Here is a 20,298-nt window from a genome sequence, read left to right as displayed (position 1 = left end):
CCACACAGAAACACAAAGTATAAAGTACTGTTTGAGTACTAGTTATAGCATTAATTCACATTCTACAACATATTAAGGACATAGATCCTACATGAGGAGCAAGTGCACAGTGACTCCTGTTGTTGACTTAACAATTAACACTCTTATTTGTGACGTCAGTAATCATCCGAGGTTCTTGTTATGAGCTGCCAAGGCTATGAAAGCCTTTTGAGTTCACTGACTCCAATCTTATTTAGACACGGTCGTAGTCAAAGTGGAAGTTCTGTCCTCCCTTCAGAGAAAGCTACCTCCCTCTTTGATAGCCCGTTCTTTTCTTTCCACTGGGATCTCACTTGCAGAGATCCCTCATTTAGGTTTTTTTTTTTTTTTTTTCCAGAGTGTCTTCGCTTTCCATGCCTAAAATACGCTCATAGGCTCTTCTGCTAGATTCAAATGCCTTAAGGGCTGATTCTGAGGCCAGAGTGCTGTTTAGGACATCTGCCATTCTATGAGTCTGCTTTGTATCCCACTTCCCATGTTGGATCATTCTCTCCTTTTTAATTCTATCAGTTAGTATTAGCAGACACTAGTCTTGTTTGTGTGATCCCTTTGACTCTTAGTCCTATCATTATGAACAATTGTGAGCAGAAATTGATCACTTGGACTAGTGAGATGGCATTGGTACATGCCACATTGATGGGATTGAATTGGAATCTCTAATTCTACCGTATGGGGCAGGTCGGCTTGAGCATGTCCTAAATTGTACATCTCCTCCCTCTCTTATTCCCACTCTTGTATTTAACAGAGATCACTTTTCAGTTAAATGTAAACACCTAAGAATAACTGTGTATTAATTGAAGAGTTCAACCAATAGCATTAACTAGAACAAAAAAAAAATGCTAAAAGGGATAAAGTATTAAGTTGTTCATCAACATTCAGGACAAGGGCTGATCAAGTCACTATTTCTCATAGTGTCCATTTCACTTTAACAGGTTTCCTTTTTGGTGCTCGGTCAGTTATCACCAATCAGGGAGAACATATTATATTTGTCCCTTTGGGACTGGCTTATTTCACTCAGCGTGATGTTTTCCAGATTCCTCTATTTTGTTGCAAATGACAGGATTTCATTGTTTTTTACTGCTGTATAGTATTCTGTAGAGTACATATCCCATAATTTCTTCATCCACTCTACTGTTGATGGGCATTTAAGTTAATTCCAGGTCTTAGCTATTGTGAATTGAGCTTCAATAAACATTAAGGTGCAGACACCTTGGTTTTTTTTGCCAATTTCATTTCCTTTGGGTAAATTCCAAGGAGTGGGATGACTGGGTTGAATGGTAGGGTTATATTCAGGTTTCTAAGGAATCTCCAGACTGACTTCTATAGTGGCTTTATCAGTTTGCATTCCCACCAACAGAGGGTTAGTGCCCCTTTTCCCCCACATCCTTGCCAGCATCTGTTGTTGGTAGATTTCTGTATGTGAGCCATTCTAACCAGGGTGAGGTGAAACCTCATTGTGCTTTTGATTTGCATTTCCCTGATTGCTAGTGATTGTGAACATTTTTTCATGTGCCTGTTGGCCATTTGGATTTCCTCTTTTGAAAAATGTCTATTGAGGTCCTTGGCCCATCTCTTAAGTGGGTTGTTTGTTTTGTTATTATGGAGTTTCTTGATCTCTTTGTAGATTCTGGTTATTAACCCTTTATCTGTTGCATAGTTTGCAAATATTTTTTCCCATTCTGTTGGTTGCCTCTTCACTTTCCTGTTTCTTTTGCAGTACAGAAACTTCTCAATTTGATGCAATCCCAATTGATAATTTTGGCTTTGACTGCCTGTGACTCTGGGGTCTTTTCCAAGAAGTTTTTGCCAGTGCCAATGTCTTTCAGGGTTTCTCCAATGTTCTCTAATTATTTGATGGTGTTGGGTCATAGATTTAGATCTTTAATCCACGTTGAGTAGATTTTTGTGTAAGGGGTAAGGTAGGGGTCTTGTTTCATGCTTCTGCACGGGGAAATCCAGTTTTCCCAGCACCATTTGTTGAAGAGACTGGCCTTACTCCAGGAATTGGTTTTAGCTCCTTGATCAAATATAAGTTGGCTGTAGATGTTTGGATTGATTTCTGGGGTTTCTGTTCTGTTACCATGGTCTATCTATCTGTTTCTGTACCAGTACCAGGCTGTTTTGATTATAACTGCCCTGTAGTACATCTTGAAATCTGGTATTGTGATGCCTCCAGCTTTGTTTTTGTTGTACAAGATTGCTTTAGCTATTTGAGTTTGCCTGTGTCTCCATGTGAATTTCAGCATCATCTTTTCCAGATCTGAGAAGAATGTCTTTGGTATTTTGATTGGTATCGCATTGAATCTATAAATTGCTTTTGGGAGAATGGACATTTTGATGATATTGATTCTTCCAATACATGAGCATGGAAGATTTTTCCATTTTTTAGTATCTTCTTCCATTTCTTTCTTTAAGATTTTGTAATTCTCTTTGTAGAGATCTTTGATGTCCTTGGTTAAGTTTATTCCAAGGTATTTGATTGTTTTTGTAGCTATTGTGAAAGGGATTGATCTTAGAAGTTCTTTCTCAGCCATGGCATTTCCTGTGTATACAAAGGCTGTTGATTTTTGTGCATTGATTTTATATCCTGCTTCCTTGCCAAACTCTTCTATGAGTTCCAATAGTCTCTTAGCAGAGTTCCTTGGATCCCCTAAACAAAGAATCATGTTATCTGCAAAGAGGGATAGTTTGACTTCTTTCTCCTTCCAATTTATATCCCTTTAATTTCTTTTTCTTGCCTAATGGCTCTGGCTAAAACTTCCAATACTCTATTGAATAGCAGCAGTGAGAGTGGGCATCCCTGATCTCAGTGGAAATGCTTCCAACTTTTCTCCATTCATTAGGTTGCTGGCCATGGGTTTTTCATAAATTGCTTTGATTGTATTGAGGAATGTTCCTTCTATAACCAATTTGCTTAGAGTTTTCATCATAAAAGGGTGTTGTATTTTATCAAGTGCTTTCTCTGCATCTATTGAGATAATCATATGGTTTTTCTTCTGCAGTTTGTCAATGTGGTGTATCACATTGATTGATTTGTGAACATTGAACCATCCCTGCATACCAGGGATAAATCCCACTTAGTCAGGGTGGATGATCTTTCTGATGTGTTGTTTCATTCTATTGTTCAGAATTTTTTGAGGATTTTTGCGTCTATGTTCATCAGGGAAATTGGTCTATAATTCTCTTTCTCTATTGCATCTTTTTCAGGTTTAGGAATTAAAGTGATGCTGGCTTCATAGAAAGAATTTGGGAAGATTCCCTCTCTGAATTGTTCCAAATAGTTTGAGAAGAATTGGAGTTAGTTCTTCTTTAAATGTCTGGTCGAATTCAGCAGTGAATCCATCTGGTCCTGGGCTTTTCTTTGTTGGGAGGGCCTTTATTACTGTTTCAATTTCTGTCTCAGTTATGGGTCTGTTTAGGTTTTCTATGTCTTCCTGGTTCAATTTAGGTAGGTTGCATGTGTCCAGGAATCTATCCATTTCTGATCGATTTCCCTGTTTGCTGGCATACAACTCTTTGTAGTAATTTCTGCTGACTCTTTTTATTTATGTGCTGTCTCTTGTTACATTCCCTTTTTCATCTCTGTTTTTATTGATTTGGGTTTTTTCCCTCCTTTTTTTAGGTAGTTGGGCTAGTGATGTGTCAATTTTGTTCTTTTTTTTTTTTTTTCCAAAAAACTAGCTCTTTGTTTGGGTGATCTTTTGTAATGGTCTTTTGGATTCAATCCTGTTGATTTCTTCTCTGATTTTAATTATTTCTCTTCTCAAACTAGTTTTGGGTCTGATTTGCTGCAGTTTTTCTAGATCCTTGAGATACATTGAAAGCTCATTTATTTGGTGCCTTTCCAATTTCTTGATGTAGGCACCTATTGCTATAAACTTTTCTTTCAACACTGCTTTTTGCTGTAACCCATAAGTTTTGATATGTTGTGTTGTTATCCTCATTTACTTCCAGAAAGATTTTGATTTCTCTTTTGCTTTCTTCTATGACCCAATGTTCATTCAAGAGCATTTTGTTCACTCTCCGTGTGTTTCTATATGCTCTAGGGATTCCTGAGTTGCTAATTTCCAACTTCATTCCATTGTGGTCTGAGAAGCTGCATGGTATGATTCTAATTCTTTTGAATTTGCTGAGACTTGCTTTATGTGATCAATCCTAAAGTAGGTTCCATGTACTGCTGAGAAGAATGTAAATTCTTTAAGTGTAGGATTGAAAGTTCTGTAGATATCTGTTAGATCCATTTGGGCTATAGTGTCAATTGAATCTGCTGTTTCCTTGTGATCTTCTGTATGGTTGAGCTGTCTATTTCTGAAAGTGGAGTATTGAAGTCCCCCAGTACTATTGTATTGGATTCTAAGTCTCCCTTTAAGTCCCTTAACATACCTTTTAAATAAACCAGTGCCCTGTAATTAGGTACATATACATTTATAATAGTTACATCTTCCTGTTGAATTGACCCTTTAATCATTATATAGTGCCCCTCTTTGTCTCTCTTAACAGTTCTTGTGTTAAAGTTTATTTTGTCTGATATTAAGATGGCTACGCCAGCTCTTTTTTGGTTTCTGTTGGCATGGAATATCTTTTTCCAACCTTTCGCTTTCAGTCTGTATGCATCTTTGTTGGAAAGATGTGTTTCTTGTAAGCAGCAAATAGATGGGTTTTGTTCCTTAATCCATTCAGCCAGTCTGTCTTTTAACTGGAGAGTTGAGGCCATTGACGTTCAATGTGACTATTGATAAGTAGTAACTTTGCCCTGCCATTTTCCCAAAGATACTTTCTAATATATGCTTTCAACTTCCTGTGATTTTTTACTGGGAGGTTTTCTTCCTTTATCTTCTTTCATATTGATGGCCGTGTTTCTGTGTGTAACACATCTTTAAGCATCTTTTGCAGGGCTGGACAAGTGGTGACAAATTCTTTCAATTTCTGTTTGCTATGAAAGGTCTTTATTTCACCTTCATTCACAAATGAGAGCTTAGCAGGATATAATATTCTGGGCTGGCAGTTTTTCTTAGTACCTGGGCTATATCTCGCCATTCCCTCCTGGCCTGTAGGGTTTCTGATGAGAAGTCTGCTGTGAGTCTAATTGGAGATGCTCTGAGAGTAATCTGACATTTCTCTCTTGCACATTTTAAAATCTTTTCTTTATGTTTCACTGTGGTGAGTTTGATTACGTGTCGTGGTGATGATCTCTTTTGGTCATGGTTACTAGGGGTTCTATGAGCTTCCTGTACTAGGATGTCTCTATCCTTCTCCAAACCCGGGAAGTTTTCTGCTAGTATCTCACTAAAAAGGCCTTCTAATCCTTTCTCTCTCTCTGCCTTCAGGAACTCCTAGAACCCAAATGTTGGTTTTTTTAATAGTATCCTGTAGATTCCCAACAATATTTTTTAGATTTCTAATTTCCTCTTCTTTTCTTTGGTTTGACTGTATGCTTTCCTGTGCTCTGTCTTCTAAGTCTGATATTCTCTCTTCTGCTTCAATGATTCTGTTTTTCAGGCTCTCTAATGCGTTTGTCATTTGATCTATTGAGTTATTCATTTTATTTTGATTTCTCATCGCTATCACAATTTCATGTTCTGCTAGTTTCTTTTTTTTTTTTTTTTGACATGCAGAGTAGACAGTGAGAGAAAGACAGAGAGAAAGGTCTTCCTTTTCCATTAGTTCACCCTCCAATGACCGCTGCGGCCGGCGTGCTGCAGCCAGCGCGTCGTGCTGCTCCGAAGCCAGGAGCCAGGTGCTTCTCCTGGTCTCCCATGCGGGTGCAGGGCCCAAGGACTTGGGCCATCCTCCTCTGCACTCCCAGGCCACAGCAGAGTGCTGGAAGAGGAGCAACCGGGACAGAATCTGGCGCCCTGACCAGGACTAGAACCCTGGGGTGCCGGCACCGCAAGGTGGAGGATTAGCCTATTGAGCTGCGGCGCCAGCCCATGTTCTACTAGTTTCTTCATTTTATTTTGATTCCTCCTTAAGATTTCATTTTCATGAGAGAGATTTTCTCTCCTCTCCAGTAAGGATTTCTGTAGTTCAAGAATTTGTTTTTGTGAACTTCTAAATGTTCTTATCACAAATTTTTTGAAATCCGTATCTTGCATTTCTTCTATCTCATCATCTTCATAATCTTGAATTGGGGTGTCTTGTTCATTTGGGGGCATCACAATATCTTCCTTGTTCTTGTTTCCTTGGTTTCTGCGTTTATTGCTTGACATTGTGGAGATATTCTTTGGTTTCTTCTTTTTTTTCCTTACTGTTGTGGTTTTTCTCGTTATACTATGACTCTAGATTAAGTGGACTGTCTGCTTTTGATGGATCCTTAGAGGCTTGTGATGGGTGTGGCCAGAGAACTCTGTTTGGTTCTTCAGGGTTAAGGCTGTGCCACAGGTGACACACCCAAGTTAGGCGTGGTAAATCAATCTCTCTCTCTCTCTCTCTCTCTCTCTCTCTCTTTTATTCAGAAGGGAAGTAATTCTGCACAGCTGAGCGGAATTGAAAGCAGTCAGTGTCTGAGCTCTGACCCCTATGGGTATAATATTCATCTGTATGTGCCAAGGAGCATACACACAGGATCTGTGTAGTCCTCAGTGTGAGCTCAGATTCCCCTGCAATCTCTTGAGTTACTGAGTTTGTGGCATCTTCCAAGAGTACTCACACAGGCACTCGGTGAGTTCTCTCACACACCCTCAGTTTTGTTTTGTTTTGTTTTGTTTTCACAGTCTCAGTTCATTAGCTCCACACATTCACTAGTTCCTAACCTCCTATTTTTTCTTCCCACCAGAGTCAGGTTTTTCTGCTTGGCTGAGGGTGGGTGCAGCCCTGAGGTGGCGCAGCTTTTACTTACGTCCAAAATGGCACCTGCTCTTTGTCTTGCTCACCTTTGTAAGGTGAGTGGAGAGAGAGAATCATGTCCGCACCGGTCCCTTTTATTTATTTATTTGTTTTTTTTTTCTTCTCTCCTCTAGTTAGCCTGGTGAACTTTCCCCATCGGGGCTTCAAGCCTTGTTCTCTCTAGGATCTTCCTGCCGCTTCCCCGCCAGTGTCTTGGGCTACTGAGGTTTTGCCTCACCTCCTTTTCCAGCACTGGTGCGTAGACTTGGCGGCTGGGGTCCCGAACCATGGGCTCCCGTGCCCTCCATGTAGGTCCATGTGTCCCACTAGTTCTGGAAGAGTTTCCTCTGCTGTTTTTTTCCTAACTCTTCCCTGAAACTACAGTATCTCCACTTTTATTAAACTATCTTTTCGCAGACTATCAGTGTGCTCCCTCCCTATTCCGCCATCTTAGAGGACACTCAATGACTTTTTATTAACAGTTTACAAATAATAAAATATATTTTACTCTGATATTTATCATTTTTAGCATTCCTTTGTATTTACCCAGATATTTTGTTTGTTTGTTTGTTTTTTGGGTTTCTTTCTTTTCATTTCTGGAAAATTTATCATGATATGCCTTAGTGTAGTTACCCTCCTTTGTTTTATGATTGTGTGAGCTAATAAGTGTCCCCAAGGCCATGATTCATCTGCAAGTTTGGAAGTCTGTAAGATCCCTGTGGGCTCAGAAATTCCTCAAAAAAATTAAGGAACTCAGAAGTCCTCCTACTTACAATTAGATATTATTACTATCAAGGGATGCATTAAACTCAGCTGAGGGATGAGCTTCATAGGACAGGGTTCATGAGTCATTTAGCTTCCAGTTGTTTTGTGTGTGGCAACATTTTGTTCTTGCCTGAATCTCCCAACATTTACAATAGGACACTGCCAACCACAGAATCTCACCCAAATGTCATTTTTGGAGCTTTTCCAGAGATTTTGTAACATAAACATGTTGATTACACATGTAACTGCCCTTTGTCTCAGCATATCCAGACATCAGACTGATACGACATGACCTTAAATCACATTGTAAACATAGACTACCCCCATGGCCCAAAGCCTTTATAGCAGGCAGGCGAGACATTTCAGGTACTGAGAGTGAAGGGCTAGACCTTTCTTTGGAAAATTTTACTATACACCATCATTCAGCTCTTAAATCTGTGGATTTAAAATTCTCACTAAATTTGGAAAATGTTTTCACTTTTTATTTATTTATTTTTGACAGGCAGAGTGGACAGTGAGAGAGAGAGAGACAGAGAGAAAGGTCTTCCTTTTGCCGTTGGTTCAACCTCCAGTGGCCACCGCGGCCAGCGCACCGCGCTGATCCGAAGCCAGGAGCCAAGTGCTTCTCCTGGTCTCCCATGGGGGGCAGGGCCCAAGGACTTGGGCCATCCTCCACTGCACTCCCTGGCCACAGCAGAGAGCTGGCCTGGAAGAGGGGCAACCGTACAGAATCCGGCGCCCCAACTGGGACTAGAACCCAGTATGCCGGCGCCACAAGGCGGAGGACTAGCCTATTGAGCCACGGCACTGGCTGTTTTCACTTTTTTAAAAAAGATTTATTTATTTGAAAGAGTTACAGAGTGAGGTAGAGATGGAGAGATAGAGAGGTCTTCCATCCACTGGCTCACTCCCCAAATGGCCACAATGGCTGAACCTGAGCCATTCTGAAGCCAGGAGCCAGGAGCTTCCTTCTGGTCTCCCACGTGGGTACAGGGGCCCAAGGTTTTGGGCCATCTTCCACTGCTTTCCCAGGCACATTAGCAGGGAGCTAGATGGGAAGTGGAGCAGCTGGGACTCAAACTGGTGCCCATATGGAATGCTGGCGCTGCAGGCTAGGGCTTTAACCCACTGTGCAACAGTGCTGACCCCTAATTTCATTTCTTAAAATATTTTTTTGCTGACCCTCAATCCTAGTGAAGTCTGCAGTTACATATGTGCCCTATCACCTGTCATGGCACAGAATCTTCATATTTAAGGGGCTCCCTTTCCCTGGTGGGCCTGTATATTTTAAACAAGATATGAGTGAATGAAACCTCATTCATTCTATTTATTACTCTTTTTTATTTTTATTTTAACCTCCTACCCTTCAAATATTCAGAATTTGGTAAATGTCATGAAGTATAAAGTGTTCATGTGATAAAGCACCTCACATTGCTACTTTTGTCGTTCTGGCTGTGTATACTCCAGAGGCTCTTCTGTTTGTTTTTTTTTTTTTTCATTGAGATCTGTCCCAAATAAGTTTAAAGGCAAGGGTCTATATTGTTGCTGTGGATTCGTTCTGAGAGGAGGAGCGCAGTGGATGCAAGAGGCCCAGAGACAGACACCGGGAGTCTGTTAAAGGAGATGTCTGACTGATGCTATTATTCTGGGTTTCTCAGGATATCAGGAGCAGTAACCTAGATTATGGTAATCAATGACCCAACCTCTGAGGGTCTTGTACACTAACGGTGTGCATCAAATCTCCTTCTGACCTCAGCCTGATGGAATGGCCGTTATTGGAACATTGGGTGTTGTTGTGGATGCTGCAAAGAGAGAGCAGTGAAACAAATGGCACCCCTTTCAGAAGTGACACAGACACCTTGATGTAGTGTTTGCTTACCCAAGTTTAATTGCTCTTGCCTGAGGTGATCTACAGTGGGTTTGAGAGTGTAGCATATTCTTAGAAGTAGCATTGAAAATGAATGGGCAGTGGTCTCTGCATACTGGCATTCTTCTCCCCACTGCCTGCAAGTATCTTAACTATATCCTGTACTCCTTGAGGAAACACTAAGATCTCATCTTTTCACTGCTTTGCACCAGCTAGGATCTCAGGATAATCACAGTTAACCTTCTTTTTGGAAAAGGAAACAAATGAAACAATGAGGAGAATCAGCAAATCCTTCATCTCATGGTAACTTGGTCATCTTCAAATCCTCAGGCTGTTTTGAGTGGCCTCTAAACTTTGAATGGGACACATTCTTTGATTGGGTTCTGCACCCTAGTAACCCCTAACTTTGTTGTTTTTTGTTTTCTGCACTTTCTGAAGTGTTCTTTGATTTCTGTTATCGACATTGCACTCACTGGCAATGACTCTTCAGAGCGTGCCCTTCTCATGAGCAGGGCTGCTTTTGCATGATTCCTGTCTGTAGTCTGTAACAGCCTCCTTATATCATAAACTGCCATCACATTTTAGGTGAGTTTGATTTTTTTTTTTTGCTGTATAACTATAAAAAATTAACTTAGATTGATATGTTTATCATTCCAACTAGCTGTCATTCCAGTTTTTTGAGACTTTCAGGTTTTGTTTTTTTTTAATGTTTCTGTATAGACTACCTGTTTCCTTAGAAATATCTTTTTATTCATCTTTCCTCTGGCAATTTTGAGCAGTTGAAAGAATTGTCAGACCAGCTTAATCCATTCACAATTTCTAGCAATTATTGTCATGATCATAACCATTTATTAAATATCATGGAGTATTGTTGCTCTTGATTCCCAAAGTATTCTTCATTAAATTTTTTTGTAAAAACTAGAAACAGCTTTGTCAACCTTAAACAATAAAAGGAAATATGAGAAATATTTTTTGAATTTTTCTAATCCTCTATGAGAAGTGTGTTGGAGTTTTCCAATTCTACGTGACCCCAAATTTCTAGTATCTCTCCATACCTTTTCTGGCTTGCAAAACTGCCTTTATTTATGAACTCAATATTTTCCTGTAGTACTATCAAATAACAGTGATTAGCAACAGAGACATACTGTTTTCCAGACTCTTTCCTAAAGCTTTAAGTCTATAATGTAATTTTTTGATTTCTCAAGTAACAATTATTGTACATAATTATAGTTAAAGCCAATTTTGTCTATTTTCTATTGATTTTTAATCAATAGAAAATGTGTAATATGAAAAAACTGATTTCAAAAGTTCACTGAGATAAACTTAATTCCGTTTTTCTACAAACTTTTTGAAATACACTCATAGGTAAAAGTTACCATAAGTAACACGATTAGTAAGTATGAAGCCAAGGAGTAGCATACTTGGCTATCCTTGTACTACTTGTCTTTATTGCTGGTGGTGTTTCTTTTGTTTTGCTGATTCATTTACCAGTTGAATCAGCAGCAGGTGTTTCTGATAGTACTTGTCCATCAAGGGTCAGATTTGTTTTTTGCCTCCTTCAGAGCCATAGATAAAGGAGCATTTCCAGGCCGGTGCCGCGGCTCACTAGGCTAATCCTCCGCCTAGCGGCGCCGGCACACCGGGTTCTAGTCCCGGTCGGGGCACCGGATTCTGTCCCGGTTGCCCCTCTTCCAGGCCAGCCCTCTGCTGTGGCCAGGGAGTGCAGTGGAGGATGGCCCAAGTGCTTGGGCCCTGCACCCCATGGGAGACCAGGAAAAGCACCTGGCTCCTGGCTCCTGCCACCGGATCAGCGCAGTGCGCCGGCCGCAGCGCACCGGCCGCGGCGGCCATTGGAGGGTGAACCAACGGCAAAGGAAGACCTTTCTCTCTGTCTCTCTCTCTCACTGTCCACTCTGCCTGTCAAAAAAAATAAAAATAAATAAATAAAAAAAGGAGCATTTCCTTTCTCTATCTCTAATGATTGCTAGTCTTCCTCACAGAAGAATAGGGTGACCTAATTTTGTCTCTTCTAGTTTCTATTTAGAATCAACATTATATCGTTTTCATTCACAAGCCACTGATCAGTGCAAGGCAAACAAAGGACTACAAATCTGTTTATATGACTCTCATTACCTGAGGATACTTAATTCCTGTACAGATAAAAGCAGCACAGATATATTACTATGAATGATTTGGGTCCCCCAGACTTTATATTCAAGCCTAGTCTTAACCTAAATGTAAAGACATTTAATTATAGGACATTTAAGAACTAATTATAGTTAAATGAATCATAAGGGCAGTGCTCAATTCTGATAGTATTGATGACCTTAGGAAGCAAGAAAGAGATTACTCTTTCTGTCTTCATGATCCCCACCTTTTGAGGACAAATTAACAAGGCTACTTTCTGTAAGCCAAGTAGAGACCTCATCAAAAACTGAATCCTCTGGGACCTTGATCATGTAATTCTAAGGCTCTAGAATCGTGTGAATAAAAATAGCTGTTGTCCAGTTTACCCAGTATATTAGTATTTGTTCTGCTAGCTTAGGTTGACTAATACTGTGAAGGACAATGATTTTGAGTGAATAAAAATATAACTTGTAGCACAGTGTCTATTCCTGATTCTTTAATTTTCCACAAGAACTTTTAAAGTAAGTTGTCTGTATCTAAAAATGTCTTCCTTCTATTAGGATAATGTTGAACGAGTTACTGACTTAAATATGACATTTTTGTGATATAAAATCTCCATTTGTGAACATGGTGTATATCTTTTCTTATTTCTCTTTTCTATTTCCTTTTTTCTTCTATTGTACAACTCTAATTATATGCTTTTTTTTGTTAAATGTCCTACAAGAGAGCCGGCGCCGTGGCTCAATAGGCTAATCCTCCACCTTGCGGCGCCGGCAAACCGGGTTCTAGTCCCGGTTGGGGCGCCGGATTCTGTCCCGGTTGCCCCTCTTCCAGGCCAGCTCTCTGCTATGGCCAGGGAGTGCAGTGGAGGATGGCCCAGGTGCTTGGGCCCTGCACCCCATGGGAGACCAGGAAAAGCACCTGGCTCCTGGCTCCTGCCAGGATCAGCGCGGTGCGCCGGCTGCAGCGGCGGCCATTGGAGGGTGAACCAGCGGCAAAGGAAGACCTTTCTCTCTCTGTCTCTCTCTCTCACTGTCCACTCTGCCTGTCAAAAAAAAAAAAAAAAAAAAAAATGTCCTACAAGAAATTTTGCCTTTTTGTTGTCTTGTTTTTTAATAGAAAACTTTTATTTAATAAATGTAAATTTTGAAAGTACAACTTTTGGATTATAGCGGTTCTTCCCCCCATAACCACCCTCCCATCCACAAATCATCCCATTTCCTACTCCTTCTCCCATCCCATTCTATATTAAGATTCATTTTTAATTATCTTTATATACAGAAGATCAACTCCATACTGAGTAAAGATATTAACAGTTTGCACCCACATAGACACAAAAAATATAAACTACTGTTAGAAGGTTAGTTTTACCATTAATTCTCATAGTACAACACATTAAGGACAGAGGTCCTACATGGGGAGCAAGTGCACAGTGACTCCTGTTGTTGAATTAATAATTTAACTCTTATTTATGATGTCAGTGATCACCCCAGGCTCTTGTCATGAGCTGCCAAAGCTATGGAAGCCTCTTGAGTTCACAAACTCTGACCTTATTTAGACAAGGCCATAATGAAGTTCTCTCCTCCCTTCAGAGAAAGGTACCTCCTTCTTTGATGGCCCCTTCTTTCCACCGAGATCTAACTCACAGAGATCTTTCATGTAGGTTATATTTTGCTATAGTGTCTTGGCTTTCCATTGCCTGTGAAACTCTCATGGGCTTTTTAGCCAGATCCAAATGCCTTAAGGGCTTATTCTGAGGCAAGAGTGCTGTTTAGGGCATTTGTCATTCTATGAGTCTGGTGTGTATCCTGCTTCCCACATTGGATCGTTCTCTCCTTTTTAATTATATCAATTATTATTAGCAGACACTGGTCTTATTTATGTGATCCCTTTGACACTTAATCCTATCTTTATGGTCAGTTATGAACTTAAACTGATCACTTTAACTAGTAAGGTGGCATTAGTAACTGTCAACTTAATGGGATTTTGAGTCCCATGGCAAGTTTTTAGCTTTACCCTTAGGGGTAAGTCTGAGAGAGAGTGTGCCGAACTGTACATCTCCTCCCTCTCTTATTCCCACTCTTATTTTTAATAGGGATCAATTTTCAGTTGGATTTAAACACCTAAGAATAATTCTGTGTTAAGTAAAGAGTTCAACCAATGGTATTAAGTAGAAAAAGAAAATACTAAAAAGAATAAAATAGTAAGCTGTTCCTCAACAATCAGGACAAGGGCTGATCAAGTCATTGCTTCTTATAGTGTCAGTTTCACTTCTACAGGTTTCCCTTTTTGTTGTTACCCCATGACTATTCTCCTGTGTATGATGGTTTATGTTATTTTCATCATCCATTTATTGAATCATCCTATTTGAAATAATTTTCAGTAGATTCTCTTTTTTTATAGGTGTAATACAAAGTAACTTGAATCTTATATAAGACAGAGCCAGAAGAATGAACTCTTGGTCTTCTTGTTTTCTGACTTAGAACTGATATGTTGAGCAGAAATGTGCTGTTACAGGTGTTGGTGTCATTTGAGGATGTGGCTGTGGACTTCAGCTGGGAGGAGTGGCAGAACCTGGACAATGCTCAGAGGACCCTGTACAGGGATGTGATGCTGGAGATATACAGCAACTTGCTGTCCTTGGGTAAGTAAAACTCCCCCAGTAATGCCAAAGTGGACAGTTTCTTCTTTTTTGACAAATAATCAAACACATCTTAAGGTTTAATGCTATTTAGGTATAAGATTCCAGTCCATGAGGAATGCATCCACACTAATAAAAAGATCATATTGACCCTTTCATTGCACAGCTCCTAAACCAAGTTGTCACTCTTCAGAGAACCTGATGTTACAGTTTGGCAAAATGCTACATTATTTCCCATTAACAGGATACTGCATTACCAAACCTGAGGTGATTTTCAAGTTGGAGCAAGGAGCAGAGCCATGGATAGTGGAAGGACCCCTAAGTCCAAGCCTCCCAGGTCAGTCAATACATAGTGGGGCAAGGAAAGCTTAGCACATTGTTTGTATTGAATTATTTCTACCATCTTTTACCTATTTCTCAACTCTGAGGTCAGCTGCTCTCATGCATCATATATACATTAGTAAGTTTCCAAGGAAGGCTCGTATGTGTACATCTATCTGCCTTATTTTTTATATTGATTTTTTTAGACTTAAGTCCCACCTCCATCTGGCTCTTAGGTATTCTTTTTAGCTGTGTCCTATAAATTCTTAGTTGTGTTTTTCTCCATTAATATACTGCATTTCTTTAGGAATTTATTCATATATTTCTTCTTTCAGTGCCTGGAAATTGGCAGCTCATAATCTTTGTAGGCATAGGTACAATAGCAGTAATGAAACAAATACACCTTCTTTTAAACAGAAAATAGGAAAACAAATATATATGTTAGTGAGATAATAGCCACAAGGAATGTTTTGCTATGATGACAAAAAAAAAGAAAACGAGATGCATTTTTTTAGGAAGGAATTTACTTAATTTCATTTTTTTTTGAGAGTCAGAGAAAAAGAGTTCCCATCCACAAATTTATTCCCCAGATGGCTACAGTTGTTTAGAGGATTAGCCTAAAGGCAATTCATGTCTCCCACATGGTTACAAGAAACCATCTACTTGAATTATCATAGCTACCTTTGCAAGAACTCGGAATCAAGGACTGGAGCCAGGGATTGAACCAAGTACTCCAGATTGTAATAAAGGCATCCTAACTGGCATCTTAACTTCTAGGCTAGATGCCTGCCCTGGAAGGCAATTTTAGAGAGGTATTATTTATTTATTTTGAGTTAGTTCAATTCCAAAATGACAGATTTCCAGATTTTTCATATAAAATATAGGTGTATGTAAAATCTAGAATAGATATTGTATATTACTATTAGAAAAAATGATTTGCAAGTCAGCTTAAACCTGTTTTACTTATTGAGGAGATTACCTAGGAAATTGGTAGGCAATTGAGAAGAGTGATGCATTAGCAAGTCTTATGTAGCATGACATCAGAAACCATGAAACTGAAGAGGACCAATGTAAAAACCTGGAAATAGGTGGTCCTAGACTTACAAATAGAACAGGAGATTCTGGGTCACAAGGTCAAATGAATCAATGGTTTTATCTTGAAGGATCTAGATTTAATTGGGAATAAAGTTTGAAGTTACCACTCTCCCTTTGTTTTTTTTAAATTATTCTAAAACAACCAAGAGATAAGATATATATGGGTGACTCAGATTTTTGTTAAAATAGGTTCTGAGCTGCAGAACCTATTTTTTAGAGCAGTATGAGATGGGAGTATACTGCAAGATGGTAGAATGGAGCTTTCCTATGCCTGTTACATTCTGAAAGCAGAAAATATCAGCTTTTTTTCTTTTTTTCAGAAACATGAAGTGAGTTGCCTTCACCTAGTGTGAAAGATTATGAGATTGTACATTTGTAATGAAAGATTATGAGATTGTACATTTGTAAAACCACAAAGATGCCTATACCATTCTTCTGAGAACAAAATGTAGAAAAACATAGGTGCATATACTGTTCCTAAGAAGAGAACAGAAAAATGATCTAAACAGACAAATGACTCTTTCCTGCACCTTCAGGTTACTGATCCAAGAATATTGCATATTCAGTGCTGAAAATTTACCAAAGGAGAAGCACAAAACACACATAATTGCTGTAAGAAGAGCAGAGAAAATGAATGGAAAAATCAATGGCAGCTGAAAAGCACTCAGGTTAATAATTATAGCTAGCCAGTAGGTGACTATTTTTGATTAAATATTTCCTCACTTTTTTTTTTTTCAAATGGGACAGCTTGTCATGCAGCAGATTAAGTTGCTACTGGCAATGCCTGCTCTGCTTCTGATCCAGCTCCCCCACTAATGGCATTTAGGAGAACACTGGAAGATACCCCAAGTACTTGGGCCTGGCCCCTTGCCTACAATGTGGGAGACTCAGAGGAAGTTCTGGGCTTCTGACTGTGACCTGGACCAGCCCCTGCCACTGTAACCATTTGGGGGTGAACAGCAGATGGAAGATCTATTTCTCTTTCAGTCTCTAACTTTCTCTGACACTGTGCCTTTCAAATAAATTAAATAAACCTTCAAATGGAAAAACTTTAAGTAATAAAAAAAGCATTATGATTTAGCATTGGAAAAATCTGATAATGTGATTTATTATATTAAGTAGGAAAACTGTGTAATTTTAATGAATAACTTTTAGCGATATTTTAAATCTTATGCCACTAGGATGGGAATAAGCTTCTTTACCTTTGGTAGCATTCTAGAAGTCATGTTTAGATTACTTTTTCCTCATTTCAGCTGTCCAGAAAATGGATAACCTGATCAAGGCCAGCCAGGAAAGTCAAGACGGATATATATCACAAGCTGCAACCACAAACAACAACACATCAACTGAGGAGAGAATTGAATTAGGAAAAGCATTACATTTAAGCTCAAATAACATTCCAAAACTGAACACAAAGAGTGGCAGTTATTCAGGATTGAGGCCTGAAGCATTTAATCTGTATAAGAATGCCATTCACCCTAGTGAGCCTGATGAGATGCATGCTGGAGAGAAACCCAATGCCTATAGTATAACTGGCAAATTGCACGGATATCCTGAGCATCATAGTCAGCATCAGAAAATTCAAACCTTGAAGCAGACTTTTGAACATAGAGAAGGGAAAGTCTTCAACAGAGATACAATATCCTTTACACATAAGAGGGCTCATATGGGAGTGACCCTCTCTAAGTGTAATGAAGATAGAAATGCTTATAGTAAATCAGCTGTCACTGGAGAGACAACTAATATAGGAAAGAAAACGATCTATAAGAAGTCTGCCCTCTTTAAACAACAAACCTACACAGAAGAGAAAACCTCTGAATGTACTGAATATGAGGAGTTGTTCATTAGTAAGTCAGATCTTACAGTAAGTGAGAGGACACACACAGGGAAAAAGCCTTATGCATGTAACCTGTATGAGAAATCTTTCAGCTGTAAAACCAAACTTGGTATCCATCACAGAATTCACACAGGGGGAAAGCCCCATGGGTGCAATAAATGTGGAAAAACCTTTTTCCAGAAGTCTCATCCTGGCATGCTTCAGATAATTCACAAAGGGGAAAAACTCTGTGAATGTAATGAATTTGGGAAAACCTGCCAGAGATCTCACCTCAACAAACATCAAAGAACTCATACAAGAGAAAAACCCTTTAAATGTAATGAATGCGGGAAAATCTTCAGCCAGAAGTCAGTACTTAGTGTACATCAGAGAATTCACACAGGGGAAAAACCCTTTGGATGTAATGACTGTGGGAAAACATTTGGCCAGAAGTCACACCTCAGTGTGCACCAGAGAACTCACACAGGGGAAAAACCATTTGAATGTAACGAGTGTGGGAAAACTTTTGCCCAAAAGTCAGTCCTCACTGTACATCAGAGAACTCACACAGGGGAAAAGCCCTATGAATGTAGTGAATGTGGGAAAACCTTTTGCCAAAAGTCAGTTCTCACCATACATCTAAGAACTCATACAGGCGAAAAACCATACGAATGTTGTGAATGTGGGAAAACGTTCTGCCGGAAGTCAAAACTCAGCATGCACCAGAGAATTCACACCGGGGAAAAGCCCTATGTATGTAATCAGTGTGGGAAAACCTTCTACCATAAGTCAGTGCTCAGCATGCATCAGAGAACTCACAAAAGGGAAAAACCTTATGAATGTAATGAGTGTGGAAAGACCTTTTACCAGAAGTCAGATCTCATGATACATCAGAGAATTCACACAGGGGAAAAACCTTATGAATGTAAGGAATGTGGAAAGATCTTTTGCCAGAAGTCACACCTCATCAAGCATCAGAGAATTCACACAGGGGAAAAACCTTTTGAATGTAGTGAATGTGGGAAAACCTTCTCCCGGAAGTCCAGCCTCAGAATGCATCAGAGAACTCACACAGGGGAAAAACCATATAAGTGTATCGAGTGTAGGAAAACTTTCTCTCATAAGTCAGGCCTCACTATACATCAAAGAACTCACACAGGAGAAAAACCCTATGAATGTCATGAATGTGGGAAAACCTTTTGTCGAAAGTCATTCCTTAACACACATCAGAGAACTCACACAGGAGAAAAACCTTACGAATGCAATGAGTGTGGAAAAACCTTTGGGCAGAAATCACACCTCAGGACACATTTGAGGACTCACACAGGTGAGAAACCTTTTGAATGTACTGAATGTGGAAGAACCTTTGGGCAGAAGTCACACCTTCGAACACATCAAAGAACTCATACAGTTGAGAAACCATTTGAATGTAAATAATACAAGAAAAATTAACTGCAGTAAGTCCTACCTCATAGAACTCACACAGGAAAAACCCAGTAAATGTGAATAAAAGTTTTTGCTAAGTCAAACCTCAGCAAAGATGAGCAAAATCACACATAAGGGACACCCTCTGAATGCAATGAATGTGGAAAACCTAAATGACTGTCAGTGAAATCACACAAATGAGATACCCTAAAAGTATAATTATGTGGAAAAACTTGCCAGAAGTCACACTTTTGTGGTAAAGAGAGAACTCACACAAGGGAATAACCCTGAATGCCAAAGACTGGCTATTTGTTGTTTAAACTCTCTTCTTTTCTCTTTGGACTTAAAGCCCTTATTTTGAGCCTCCCTGTATTGTATATAGGATCATGTAACTGAGCTGTTATTTTACCTGTAAATTTTGAGAATAAATATTAAATCTGTTAGAATCACTTATTTGAAATACCCACTTAATTGTTTATTAAATTATTATTTGAAATTGCTTTTTGTCTGGCTTTAGTTCAGACCAGCTCTGTGACTGTGATCATGGGACAATCACATGACTCATATCATCCATAGTACTGTACAGCCAGCCCTATACAACGAGTACTTTGCATAGGGTAAGAAGTAAGTCTCTGTTGATTTTTGTGCTTATGGAAATCACAGACATATCTGTATATGGGCCTGAAGCTGCCCAAACCATCAGAAGTCTTTATAGGTTGTGAAAGAGGCTGTGAGTATCCTGGTAGCATAAAGCCTGTGTATTCTTCCCATGATTGATATTATGTCAATGTTCATTTTTTTCTTTTATTTATTTTTTGTTTTGCTTACAGTCTGTTATGTTGGGTTTCCCGTGTTTGTAAATGAGTCTTGACATTACTGAATTTACTTCTTATTTTGCTGAACTGTTTGCAGATATTTGTAGATAAATACGTCAAATATTATAGAAGCTTTGTATACTTTTTAATATAATCTTGTTTCATGATCACCTCTCATGTTGATCTTTAGTATTTTTGAAAATCTTTGTGAACTTATATTCCACACAGATGAAATCCTTTGTAAATTCTCATTGTATTTGCTCTCAACTTAGTTCTCAGCATATACACACTTAGGATATACCCTTCACAATGTTGGCATGACTATACCTAGATGAACAAATGCAGTTTGTATACTGCAGTTGTAGCTATACTTTTCCTACCTCCCATCCTGAGCTGGGTCCATAGGTGAACCCTGTCACCTTCATTGCTACCTACTAGGCATAGCCCCTTTAGCCTTGGTCATGCCCTCTGGGAATTTTTCAAATGTTAATCATGAGACATTCACCTCAAATATTAGGGTAAATACAGATTATAAGAAAAATAAGTTTTGTGTATTTTATGG

At 39.2% G+C, this 20,298-nt stretch overlaps 1 protein-coding gene across 1 annotated transcript in view; it reads left to right on the top strand.

The window, feature by feature from the left end:
- The window catches only part of ZNF717 (zinc finger protein 717), a 56,068-nt gene extending 36,160 nt beyond the window's left edge, over nucleotides 1-19,908 (top strand). The window contains 4 exon segments of the mRNA XM_051851459.3: nucleotides 14,141-14,267; nucleotides 14,509-14,601; nucleotides 16,934-18,834; nucleotides 18,836-19,908. Coding sequence (XP_051707419.2) covers nucleotides 14,141-14,267; nucleotides 14,509-14,601; nucleotides 16,934-18,834; nucleotides 18,836-19,006 — 2,292 coding nt within the window. The 3' untranslated portion in view covers nucleotides 19,007-19,908.
- The last annotated feature ends 390 nt before the right edge of the window (nucleotides 19,909-20,298 follow it).

This window comes from Oryctolagus cuniculus, chromosome 10 (assembly GCF_051225735.1).
Source record: "Oryctolagus cuniculus isolate XC-2025 breed Fujian yellow rabbit chromosome 10, ASM5122573v1, whole genome shotgun sequence".
In the NCBI taxonomy this organism is placed as follows: domain Eukaryota; kingdom Metazoa; phylum Chordata; class Mammalia; order Lagomorpha; family Leporidae; genus Oryctolagus; species Oryctolagus cuniculus.
The sequence above is the reverse complement of the archived record's forward strand: the minus strand, read 5'-3'. Positions and strand labels throughout refer to the sequence as shown.